We start from the raw sequence: 13,840 nt of genomic DNA on the forward strand, positions 1-13,840 counted from the left end.
AAAAAAAGAAAATTAAAATAAAAAGGGTTGGGGATGTAGCTCAATGTGAAGAGCCTGGGTTCAATCTCCAGTACTACAAAAACCAACAAACAAATAAGTATATAGTTAAAATTCAGCATATACAATGGCTGGGGAAATAGCTTGACCATCTAAGCCTCTGCCTGGCAAGCTCAAGGTCCCTGGGTTTGATCCCCGATACTGTATGCTGTGCCAGCCCCAGAACCCCGGATGCACCATGCCAGTGACCAAAACTGAACATGGTGGCACACACTTGTAATCCCATTGCTGGAAATGCTGAGAGAGGAAGTTCACTACAAGTTCAAGCTGCATAACAAGACCCTGTACCAAATGAATAAATAAATAAAAGACTTTTTAAAATTCAGCATATACAAGTACTTTAAAAATAAATATATGTAATCAAACAGATTTTTAAAAATCACTTCAGCTCCATGGGCTGTGAGCATTTGCTGAGCAAAAGAATTTTCTAATGAAGGCTCATTATCTGGTCAGCTGTAAATTGCAGGGCTTCCCGAGTAAAATTATGTGACCTGCAAAAACGACAATCTGTCCTAGCAGCTGTTACCAAATTCCCAGACACCCTCCAGCCTAGAGTTAAAGTGGCTTCTAATTTTAAGCATCTAATTTAGAACACATGCTTGCTTGGCAACTGGACATCAGACTTTTCAACCCACCTTTTCTACCTCTTGATGGGAGATGCAGACCTCAGGACTCGGGGGCACATTCTCCTTTTGCTCCAATTTATGAGTCTTGATTTCAGCAGCACTGGCTTTCAACTCATTCTGTCAAATAAAAATAGCCCATGAATCTTTTAAAAAATTCTCACCATTCCATTCCATTCCATTCCATTCCATTCTCACAGCACATCTTTCAAATAAATGTGGAATGCTTTTTAAAATAAATTCTTTCAGAGGCCTCAGGTCAAATCAACTCCCTAAGTCTCACAAGCAAAACCCACTGACCAGTGAAATGACAAAAGCAGCTGCGTGGACACATACCTCAGAGTTAAATACTTGTATGCTAGTCTCAAACTGCACTCATTAGAATACAAACACATCAACACGGAGACACACACAGACCACCCCCAGCACACGATGTTCTTGTGATTCACTCTTGTAGCAGCAGAGCTTGTGGAAATGCAAAGCTTGTGAGTTTTATCAGAAAAAGACCATTCTGGAGCAGGGAAAGGAGTTGCTAAGTGCCAATAATTAAGAAAATATACTGACCATATATATAAGTGCCCGGCCTGGAAAAAGAGACAGGGATGACGTGTACATATGAAAAATGAATTTATTGATACCATAAACAACCTTGTACTGTGGGGTTTTATGCTTTTCACAAAAATTCGTATGCTGTACAAATGACATACCTTATTTCTACTTCTCTTAATACCTTCAACATTAAAAAAAAGCATGCCTTAATATCACCCTAAAGAATAAACAATCACAGCAATGGACACTTGGGGGAGAATAGTTAAGTTAATTTACTTGCCTACCTTTAGTCTGCTAGTAATTTAGTTATCTTGTACCTTTCTGCCCTCTGTGATTCTTTAAGTATAGGAGGAAATGAGCAAAATAGTCAACAAAAGGCTACTAAGGGAAAAGAAAGTACGAGTGTTTTCCTCAGGTCAGGTCATCCACATTGCAGCTCCGAGGGTGCACTCAGAGTGTTGGCAGCTTTGTAACTCACTCTTGACCCATCTCAAAGCCCAACCTCCAGAGCCATGAGGATGTGCTTTGACACAACCACATTCATGAAGGGCCTGTGAAATTCTTTTGGGATGACATAAACTCATCTTTTTACAAGAATTCCTAAAGACTTCTCCACTCTTAAAAATCTCTAGGCAGGGAAGTTGCAGTGCAAAAACTCTATTAGCGGGTTTTGAAAAAAAGTCACTGAACAGGTTTTCCCACTTAGGGAGTCACCTGGACAGAATGTGCGCAGCGGGAGGGCGCAGGAAGCTTTGCAGAACACCTGGTGTAGCTCCGGCCTGCTTTCTAAAGGAAGCCTACATTTGTTCATTTCCATTTACTGTGAATAATGAACTTGAGCTATTCTGTTTTGAGTCATTTCTTCTTAAAATTACTGTGATAGTTAAGATAGCTACACCACTAATTTCTCTTAGTTCACTGAAGTTTGTGCTAATATTGCTTGGTCAGTTTTTAATGCTTATGTCTTATACTCGAATAGCTACTTTGAAGATAACCATATGCAATGTATTAACTACTGTTACTATCCTATTCTGTTTTGAAACTTTGTCTCATTTTCTCTTTAAAATACAAATAAAAATAAAACTTCTGTGAAAAGTCAAGGTGAAATCATTCATTATACAGAAGATTAGTCCACCAATACATACTATTAAGAGCTTACACATTTAATTTTGTGGAGGGAAAGCGGGCTTAACTTCTGAAATACTCCAAAAAGCATCAGTGTCAATCTGCCTAGGAACAAATAAAATTCTGTAGTATTCTTCCAGTTTCTGACATGAAGACAATTTAAAATTTTTGGAAAATGTTTGAAAGAAAAATATGCAGACATGCACTTTTAAAAAGAAAATTTAAAAATATGTGTCTATATATGTGCATATATGTTTGTGTACATATGAATAAATGCCATTTAAAAGGCAACTTGAGGGCTGCTACAGTTTGTGTATAGGTGCTCCCCTCCAAAGCCTCATGCTGTCACGGGGCTGCTTCTGGAGTCTGTGATGATTACCGTGGGTGTGGGTGCTGCACAGGTCCTGGGGCATGTAATCTGCATTACAATATAAGGAGGAAAGAGAGGAAGGAGGGGAGAGAGGCTAGCTAGCTGAGGTTAGCTGCTGCCCCTCCCCTTGCTCTTCTGTGCCAAGTGCCACTCCACCTCGGAGCAAACTGAGTAGAGCTGAAACCTCCACTAACTGTGAGCTAAATAAACCTTTCCTTCCTTAATTGGGTGTTGGGTATTTTGTTCCAGCAATGAGAGAACAGTAACTGAGACAAGGGTTGGGTGTGTACTTCAGCGACACAGTGCTTGCACTAAAAAAGAAAGTTTCAGGGCTGAGGAGATAGCTCGGCAGTCTAAAGTGCCTGCCTGGCAAGTGCAAGGACTCAGATTTGATCCCGGGTACCCCAGGTGGCACACGCCTGTAATCCCAGTGCTGGGGAGGCTGAGATAGGAGGATCACTATGAGTCTGAGCTATGTAGTAAGACCCTGTACCAAAGAAAGAAAGAAAGAAAGAAAGAAAGAAAGAAAGAAAGAAAGAAAGAAAGAAAGAACTTAAAAAAAAGTTTCTGCTGAAACTAATAAGATACTGTTTAGGGGCTAGGGAGATAGCTCAGCAGCATAAGAGCCTGCCTGGCAAGTGCAAGGTCCCAAGTTTGATTCCCAGTACCAAAAAAAAAAAAAAAAAAATACTGCTTAATTACAACAATTAAAAGATTAAGTAGAAAAGCCAGTAACACACAGAAAAATGAGTGGGTATGAGTATATTATTTTTTTTTAATGTGTGTGTATGTGTGTGTGGCCAGCTCAGCCCACCAGGGGGCGGGGCTGGCTGGCATGTGGTGCTGGGGGATTGAACCGTGGTCCCTGTGGTCCCTGTGCTTTGCTGAGCTTGTTTTAAGTAGGTGCTTTAGACCACTGAGCCATCTCACCAGCCCCAAGTATAAATGAGCTAGGACAGCAACATCATAACTAGGGTTACAAATGAAGCAAGGGAGGCTTTCTGTTCAGCGACCAGTCCCCAGATCACCGGTTGGAAGAGTGAATGGAGGGACAGTGGCACAGGACACATACCGTATAGCTGGCTGAACCACTTTGCTTGGACACAGCTGCCTGGTACCTGGCCATTCGATCCTTTATGGAGGTTTCTGAGAGGCGTGGGAGCTCCAGATTTCTCCGACTCTCGTTTTTCTCCTGGCTGAATGCAGAGGATGGCAAATGACCTGCAGCAATGCAAATAACATGCTTTGTTAGAAAGTAGAATGTAACGCCACTGGTTCTGAGGTCCCAAGTTTTGGATTGTCATCTAATGGCCAACTTCTATTATTAAAAGTACAAAGAAGGGAAACAGAAATATAATAGTCATTTGTAAGACAATATTCACTCCATTTCCTAATGTTAAAAAGAAAACATTTACCATAATTGAACACCATATATTTTGAAATAACTGAAAATTATGGCAATTCAACACGTGGAAAAAACGAAATCTCAATGTTGTTAAAATGCGCATTTCTTTGATTACTGGGAGGCCGATGACCTCCTCATGCTTAGGTTTTTCCTCCGCAAGGTACCTATATACTATATGCACTTGCCTTTTCCAAGAAATAATAATTTCACTCTTAAGCTATTACCACCAGCAATATAATGAATTCTCTTTTATTTCTGCTCTTGGTGCTGGGGATCAAACTCAGGGTCTTGCACACTTGCTTTCTACTGCTCAGCCCCAGAGACCCGCTCTCAATCAGGCCCGCAGCCTGGCTCCTCAAGTCCTCGCGCCCCAGATGACTGTGGGGCCGGAAGTGTCAATGGCACTTTACCCACCATTCCTCACAGGGTGCTACTGAAAAAAATGGCTTAAAAATACAAGAAAAGCTATTTATAGAAAGCAATGAGATTTGGGAACAGAAGGACTTTCTCCTAATTAGCGTCCCTCTTCCTTTAAAAGAGCTGGCTTCCACTCCAAAGGCTTTGCTACTAATGAGTGTTTCCTAGGAATTCCCACCTGTGAAACTCGCTGCTTACCTGGGCCTACTTCCAAGTCATCCAGAGAATAGCTGTTTTCAGAGATCCTTTTTCCACCTGCATTCCGGCTTTGGGCCCCAAGAATCTGTGTAGAAATCAAATGAACTTTGTATAGAAGATATGAAATACTTTTTTTTTGGTACCAGAAATTGAACTCAGGACCTTGTACTTACTAGGCAGGCTTTGTCATGCTGAGCTATATCACCGGACCATGGGAAATTGTATTTAAAAATTAATTTTATTGGTACACTTTAGATATACATAGTGTTCATATTCCTCATGGGGAATTTGTACCTGTACATAATATATCTTGATTCTTTTTTTCCCATTCCCTTCCTCTCTTCTCAGCCCTTCTTTCCTTCCTTATTTACGAAAGTTTTTTCATTTTTTTCTTTTATTCTCTTTTTTCTCCTTTCCTTTCCCCTCCCCCTTTCTAATTTCCCTTCTCATTTGAACATTTTTTTCTCCTCAATATGGATTATAAACTTTGGCCTTTATTTACTCTTATGGTTTCTCAAACCAAAGAAACATGCACTAGGCTTTTTTTTTTTTTTTTTTTTTGAGGGGGAAGGGGGGGGGGGAGGGTACCTGAGGGGGAAGGGGATGCTGGAGATCAAATGCAAGGCTTTGTGCATACTAGGCATACTAGGCAAGAGCTTTACCATACCCCCGCCATTCCATAGACTTTTTTTTGTGTGTGTGTGGTGGAACTGGGGATTGAACTCAGACTCTTGCACTTGCCAGGCAAGCACCTATTCTACTGAGCTATCTCCCCATCCCCATTCCATAGACTTTTAAAAAATATAAACATCAAGCATTCCTGGCACCACAAACCCCCCCCCAAAACCCCAAAACACTCAAGCATTACCTATTCCCAGGTACCCAGGCAAAAACAAGTCACACTATATATATAATATTCTCTGCAAAAGATCATTACCTACCCAGAAAAATCTACAGTTCAGCCCTTGGAGGAGAAAACTCACATCCCCGAGGATAATGACAAAGCCCTTCAGCCTGACTGGCTGTTTCCCTTCTTCAATCCACTTTCTTCCTGCAGTTGCTGCTTTGGGTTACAGCTTCAACATCTTTTCCCTGGACTACAGCAATACCTTTTCAACAGGTGCTTCCTCGCCTTATAATTTGGTCTTTGTGATGGGGCCATTATTTCAAATAATGCGAAGTAATTATCTCAAAATCCAAATCTACTCTACTCCACTATTCAAAGTTCTTTCAGAATGTGCTATCATTCCTTCAACTCAATTCAAAGTGCTTAGCTTGTTACAAAAGACCTATTTCTGGGCCAGGGACATAGTTAAGCAGCCTGGTGACTGCCTGGCAAGTGCAAGGTCCTGAGTTCAATTCCTGGTTCAAAAAAGAAAAGCCCTATTTCCTACCTACCTACTTCTTCCCTGGGTATTCTTTGCCTTGTCCTTTACCCCTCCGGAAAAGAAAACTGCATTGAGACCAGTGATTTTGTCAGTGAGGCTCCCTCCCCACAGGTCATATATCCGTTCTTGTGTTTTTGATCAAATGTCTGTTGCTTCAAAACTCAGCATAAGCAATTGTGTGTGGTCTGACCTGCCTCTTCTACCTCAATTTAAGCCGTCCTTCCTGTGTTCTAATGGTACCTGCCCACACTTCCATTCAATGCCTATCATGCTATTACATCACTGTCCCTCTAAGTGGCCTATAAACTCACTGAGGGTAGACACCATACCTTTTCATCCTACATTTCCAGAATTTACAAGATAGGATGGTACAGATTTTAATAAAGTATTTTGTGATTCCTAAAAAATTCCCACATTTTATCTCTCATATCTTGGATAGATCTCTAATTATACAAATTGCAATTTTTAGCACCAGAAATGTAACATAAGAGAAAACTAGTGTCACGGGACATCCCCAGACATGGTACACAGGGTTATGGCAAATATATTCAGTTTGTAAAGATAGCCTATGCTGGGTGTGGTGGCACACACTTGGAAGGCCTATGCAGGAGGATCACTGTGAGTTCAGGGCCAGCCTGGGCTACATAATGAGTCCAGGCCAGCCTGCTTTACATAGTGAAACTTTGTCTCAAAAAGAAAAAAAAAAAAAGATAGCTTTCAACTAGAACCTAAAGATCAAACCTCAGTTTCTTTCCATTGGAAAGTCAGTATGACAGGAGGCAAGACACTTAGTACCCTAATAATATTAGCAAAATTTATTAACCTTTACATTCAATGGAATAATATAATATCAAATATCACAAAGGTGAGCTCTCACTTTTACAAGGTTTTTGCTGTTATCATAACTCTCTCTTGAAGACAAAAAACATGCAACTTCAGAAGTCAGAGATAAAGACTCATTAATTTAAGAATCATGTATTACAAATTCAGTATACATTTAACACAGTTTATCACCAGTCAACTTTGATAGCTATACAAGTAATTGAACTTCTTTTTTTAAATGTATTTGGTACAGGGTCTCATTGGGCAGCTTGGACTCATAGTGATCCTCCTGTTTTCAGCCTCCCCAGCACTGCGACTACAGGCGTAGACCACCATGCCAGACTCAGTGGCCAGCTCAGTGCGCCTAACAGTGGAGCTGATGTTGCATGTCAGGCCAGGGATCTGACCCTGGTCCCTGTGCTTGCCTAAGCAGGCACTTAGTCTGCTGAATTCTCTCACTGGCCCCAAATTTATTTTTAATAAAAATAAGCTACACCAACTCTAATCCTGCCACATCATTTGGGTCAGTTGCACTAATATCCACTATATTCATATGACTCATATGGCTTGACATGTTCTGGCTCCAGGATCAGAACCTGTTTACCCCCACTGGAAAAAGAAAATGTCAGCCAGCATAAAAAGATTTGGCAGGTACCCTCCACCCACAGTTTTGGTTACTTTTTATTTGCTGATTTCTAAAGTTTGGAACTGCCAGGCATGGTGGCACATGCCTGTAATCCCAGCACAGGGGATTTGAGGCAAGAGGGTCCCAGAGAGTATGAGGCCAGCCTGAACTGCGTAGTGAATCCCTATTTAAAAAAACAAAAACAACAAAAAACCCAAAACAACAACAACCCCTGCACCCCACCACGTCTGGAACTGAATTTATATCCTCCAAAGGTCCAGCTTGCTGCTACTGGGAGGTGGAGGAACCTTTGAGAGATAAACCCAGTGAAAGTTTAGCTCACTGGCGGCATGCCATGGGACGGGATCACAGGGTCGCTACCTGTGTGCCTCCACACACACACAATGAGGGGAGGAATTCTGCTGTGGTACCCAGGCCTGCTACAATGCGCTACCCACCCACAGGATGCCTAAACACAATAGGTTTGCCTGATCATGGACTGGAACCTTGAAAACAGTGAGCCAAAGTAAATCTTTTCTCTTTATAGGTCGATTATATCAAATATTTACTAGTTACAAAGTTGATCTTTCAAATAAATTCAATTCGGGCTGGTGAGATGGCTCAGTGGTCTAAAGCACCTACTTAGAACAAGTTAAGCTCAAGCAAAGCACAGAGACCTCGGTTCAATCCCCCAGCACCACATGCCGGCCCGCCCGCCCCCTGGTGGGCTGAGCTGGCCACACAATAAAAAAAAAAAAAAAAATTCAATTCATTCAAAATGCTGCTGTACTGTAAGATAATCACCTAGAAAAAATTGTAATTTTCAGGACTTGCTATAGGGAGAAAGCCTAGAAGTAACATCTTGTAAATGAAAGTGGTTTTGCATTCTTAACACAGACACATTCTGTCAAAGATAAAATTCAAACACAATTTCTTTTTTTCTTTTTTTTTTTTTTTTTTTGCGGTACCGGGGTTGAACTCAGGACCCTGCACTCGCCAGGCAAGCACTTATCAAACAGAATTTCTAGAGCTTTTCCTTTTTCTTTCTTTTTTTTTTTTCCTCTCCTCTCCTCTCCTGTCCTGTCTTCCCTCCCCTCCTCTCCTCTCCCCTTTCTCCTTCTTTCTCTCCTCTCCTCCCCTCCCCCTCTTTCTCTCCTTCCCTTTCCCTTACCCCCTCCTCTCCTCCCCTCCCCTCCCCTGCTCTCCTCTCTCCTTTCCTCCTTCTTTCTCTCCTCTCCTCCCCTCCCCCTTTCTCTCCTTCCCTTCCCCTTACCCCCTCCTCTCCTCCCCTTCCCTCCCCTCCCCTCATCTTTCTGTCTGTCTATCTGTCTGTCTTTTTAAGACAGGGTCTTGCTGTGTTGTTCAGATTGACCTTTCGCTCACTATGTAGCCCAGGCTGGCCTCTAGCAGTGATCCTCCTGCCTAGGGCTCCACAGAGCTGGACTTACAGGCAGGAGCCACCACGCCTGGCTTTGTTTTCAGATTTGCAAAATTTCCCACCTTTGGCAGCTTTTTATTTAAGCCTGTGGGTTAACTAAGGGCTTTAAGAGTAATTTTAGAAAATCTTCTGATCCATAATGTTATCAATACTCTGAATTATTTTGTTTCAAGTACTAAAAAAGTGAATAAGCAAAACCATCTGGTTTTAGAAAAAATAAGGAGAAATGTCTCTGGGAATCAGAGTTATGCTGACTGTGATTCTGAGGAAAAAATTCAGCTTTGAAATGAAACTGCGCTGGTTACACAGATCAATGGGTCTCACTAGGAAGATTTGTATATGCACAAAATGTAGAGGCGGGATAGTGTTAATCGGACCCCCATTGAAGCACTGCTATTTTCACCTCCAAACCACTTAAACCTTGAGAGATCCATCCAAGAACCCCAAAGTATTTAAGATTAAATTTGTGACTTACATTTTACAAGTGGTAATGTGAGGTACATAAAAGATGTTTCCTCCAATATTTATCAAGGAAGTAAAGCAAACAAACAAAACAAAATTATTATTATTATTATTATTATTAGGTACTGGGAATCAAACTCAGGACCTTGCGCTTACCCCTACAATATTCTCTGTGAATTCATAAATCAAATACGCTAATAAGAGAAAATAATAGTTGGAGGTTGTTAGCAAATAGCCTTCAGAATATTTTTTCTGGAATTAAAAACAAAAAAAAGTAAATTAGATTCTAACTAAGTAACAAAGCAGGATTTCTTGTCCCTTCTATGACTATTTTCAAGAAAAGTTGTCTTTAGGGCCGGGGAATTAACTCGGCGGCATGAGGGGCTGCCTGGTAAGCACTAGGTCCTAAGTTTGATCCCTGGTAAAGGAATCAAAAAGAAAAATTATCTTTAGAGGTAATCATCAACATCTGAACATATGGAGAGTCTCAGCTACTTCAATTTTTTTTTTTTTTTGCTTATAGTATACTTTAATTCCCAATGCACATTCATTCACTCAATGACAGACTAAAATGTACATTCTTTTATGATAAGCCAGAACATCTATTATCCCAATAATACAAAAAGAAAACAGGTACAGAATTAGTATTAAGGGACTTCCTTAATTAAAATTACCAAAAAAAGAAAAAATATATATCCTTTTATTTCCACTCTACTCTTTGGCTGAATTTTATTAATATAATATCTGCCCTTCCTAATTCTCTCCTGGGAAAGGCATCACTACCTGGTCACCCAAATCAAGCCTCCTCCTCCTCTTCCTCCTTGACCTCCCCACCTCTACTCAAGAACTATTTTTTTTTAAATATTTATTTATTTTTATTTATTACATTTATTTATTGTGTGTGTGTGTGGCCAGCTCAGCCCACCAGGGGGCGGGTCTGGCTGGCATGTGGTGCTGGAGGATCGAACCGAGGTTCCTGTGCTTTGCCAAGCTTGTTTCAAGTAGGTGCTTTAGACCACTGAGCCATCTCTCCAGCCCTCAAGAACTATTAACAAGACATCTTTTTATATTTCTCTGGAATTAATCTCTTCTTCATCAGAGTTCTCTTTTGCAATTCCATTTCTTCCTAAGTGTGGCATGTGAGATTTTAACTGTTCTCTTCCAGTTTTTTCTTCTTCAGTCAGTGGTAACAGCTCCACATCTGTTTGCTTTCGTAGTTCTTCTATCATGGTCATAGTTTTATTCAAAGTAGTATAAATGCGGCTCTTAATCTCTTTCTGTTCAATAGCAACAGGTTTAAAACGTGCATACAAAGTTTGGTATCGAGACTTTATGGCTGATAATTCCTTTATGAGCGTTACTGGATTTTTCTCTCCTGCTGAATCATGATGATTAGACTTGATTTCATATTCCAGCCTGTACATCGGTTCTAGCTTATCGACCTCCGCCTCCATGCTGAATAGTTGACATTCCTCAGACCCCTGCATTGCTTAAGTTGCCTCAATTTTAATCTTCCTTCAGACTCTTATCCTCCCAAAATCAAGGGTGGAAGAAAGATAGTTTTTAGGGAAAAATGGTTTTTGCTAAACCATGCCTAGGGATTATGGGATACAGATGAAATCTAGCCTTGGGCCAGCCAAATAGCTCAGCGGATTAAAGCACCTGCAAACAGGCGCAGGGTTCAGGGTTCCGATCCCGGCCTGCTGTGCCGGCCCCACCCTGGGGCACGCTGAGGCGGCAATTGAGACTGAGAGTGGTGGTGCGCCTGTAATCCCAGCTCTTAGGAGGCTGTAAACAGGCAGATCACTACAAGTAGGATCTGGTAATGAGACCCTGAACACCCAGTAGACCATTCCCTAAAAATACCTAAAAAAAGAAAAAGAAAAGAAAAAAGAAAGAAATTAAGAAAAAAAAATTCTGGCCTTTATTTCTCAAAGTATTAAGAGTCACAGGCTGGGGAGATGGCTGGTCTAAGTGCCTGAGTGACAAGTGCAAGAACGTGGGTGGGTTCGATCCCTAGTATCGAATGCCGTGCGAGCCTCATCTCAGGTGCACGCACCCCTGTAAACCCAGCGCTGGGGAGGCTGAGGCAGTAAGGTCACTATGAGTCCGAGCTGCATAGCGAGACTGTGTATCAGCAAATAAATTAATTAAATAAAAAAAAAAAAGAAATATTTTTCAGGAACTCTGGGTGGTTAAGATTTCTCCAAATTTTCTGTTTCTAACTGTTTTACAGAACTTACATGTTATTGCCTGTGATCCCAGCACTTGAGAGGCTGAGGCTGGAAGATCACCCTGAGTTCAAGGCCAGCCTTAGCTCCACAGTGAGAGAGATCCTGTCTCTACCCCTACCCCAATTAAGTGCTGTTTTTCAACATGTTTGGTTGTAATGAAACTGGCTAGAAACCAGTAGGTGGCTAGTTGGTATGAAAGCAAGCAGAAAAGAGTTCTAGATTTCATCTGTATTAACTGTGTTAACTGGTCTCTAGTTAACACATCACGGATATTCAGGGCGAGAAACAGAAATATCACAATTCCTTGACTGGTGTATGTGTACCTGAATTCATTACTATCTTACTGCAAGAAGACTGAAGAATGACTCAGAACTATTATTTAAGAGCAAATAAAACAGTTTATATTACTATGCAATCTTTATAGGACACAAACTGCTACAGAGAGGTCATCAGAACAATATTGAGAGCAGACCTATTCACAAACAGAGAAGAAGCTACAGAAGAAGCTATAAGCTCTAGGTGATATAATAAGCCAGTGAGAAAAATAGTTTTAATAAAGTACATGAGAAAAAAGGCACTGATAGCAAAAGAAAGGTAACAGATAATAAGCACCTAAGAAATATCACCCTCTCCATCAGGACAACTGCATCGGACCCCACAGTGATGCTGCTGACAGTTACCAAAAACTCGTCCTTCAAATCCCTTTCTCCCTACACTCATCTTAAGATTAAGCTGCAACACCAATCGGGAACATCCCCAGAAATGTGTGAAATATCCCACTAAATAATTTAAGACTAACAATAAGTACAAGAAATTTTTATTTTTTATTTTTTTGGTGGAACCGGGGATCGAACTCAGGCCCTTGCACTTGCCAGGGAAGCGCTTATTCCACTGAGCCATCTCCCCAGCCCCAAGAAATTTTTATTATACCATTAAGCTGATAATAAAACATCAATCCCCAGTACCGCAAAAAAAAAAAAAAGAAAATATAATAAAACATATCCAATTATTACACAAAAGAGGAGAAAATAAAATGTCATGCATATGGGTTATTCCTGGGTTTGGCAAAAAATGTTATGGAGGGGCCGGGGAGATAGATAGCTTGGTAGAATAAGCACTTCCCTGGCAAGCACAAAGGCCTGAGTTCAATTCCCAGTTCCGCAAAAAAAAAAAAAAAAAAAAGTTATGGATCATTTTTGCAACACTCTAGGCCTTCACTATGGACACCTACCTGCTCCTTGAGAGGCTGTTTACCAACTGCTTCTTCACTGTAGATACAATGCCAGCTGACTATAGAGAAAATTATGATGAACGCAGATCAGACCAGCTTGGTGGCTTTACTGTCTCAAAGGTTTACTCCACTATGTTAACCTGTACAGTATATACTATTACACATCAGTGTTATATAATACTTAAGAAACTTATGTCATTTCCAGGAACTTACAGGAACATAAACCACAAAAATGCTGCACCCTCCAAAAGAAGATGGTTTTGTGTTCTCTCTCTCTCTGTCCCTCCCTCCCTCCCTCTCTGTCTGTCTCTGTTTCTTTTTCTCCTTTGCTGCTAGGGACTGAACCCAGGACCTCGCACACATATGTGCTCTGCCACTGAACTACATCCTCAGAAGCATGGTTTTTATGCTTATGCAACAAGTAAAGCTTTGTTCATTTTTGTTGTTAATAGCAGTACTGGGGATTAAATCCAAGGCTTCACACAGAGTAAGATCCTCAGCCCTCATCACATTTGTTATTCTAACATAAAGCCTTGTTTGCTAGGTACTGAGTTGCCCAGGCTGGGTTTCTACCATATCTGAATATTTTCTCTCACCTTTGTTAACATACAATAAGTTAAACCCAATTAAAAGTGACTAACTAGAAGTATTACAATACTATAAATATCAGGAAAAAACCCAAAAAACAAACAGGCATGGTGGTGGATGCCTATAATCCCAGCGTTCGGGAGGCTGAGGCAAGAGGAGTGCTGAGACTTTAGGGCCAGTCTGGACTATACAGTGAGTTCCAGGCTAGCCTGAATTACAGTGAGATCCTGTCTCAAAAACAAAGAGAACAACCCTGAAAAAAACACGAGGCTCAGAGTTTGATTCCTAGTACAAAAAAAAAAAAAAAA

General features: G+C 40.9%; 1 protein-coding gene across 2 annotated transcripts in view; it reads right to left on the bottom strand.

Annotated features, from left to right (window-relative positions):
* Window positions 1-13,840, bottom strand: part of Lima1 (LIM domain and actin binding 1) — a 74,389-nt gene that overhangs the window by 19,524 nt on the left and 41,025 nt on the right. For both annotated transcript variants that reach the window (XM_023722785.1, XM_023722784.1), the window contains exons 3-5: window positions 4,745-4,829; window positions 3,797-3,945; window positions 693-800 (exon numbers count right to left, since the gene is read on the bottom strand). In XM_023722785.1, the coding sequence (XP_023578553.1) occupies window positions 693-800; window positions 3,797-3,945; window positions 4,745-4,829 (342 nt within the window). The remainder of the gene's footprint in view (window positions 1-692; window positions 801-3,796; window positions 3,946-4,744; window positions 4,830-13,840) is intronic.

This window comes from Octodon degus, unplaced genomic scaffold, assembly GCF_000260255.1.
Source record: "Octodon degus isolate 3935 unplaced genomic scaffold, OctDeg1.0 scaffold00093, whole genome shotgun sequence".
Taxonomy (NCBI): domain Eukaryota; kingdom Metazoa; phylum Chordata; class Mammalia; order Rodentia; family Octodontidae; genus Octodon; species Octodon degus.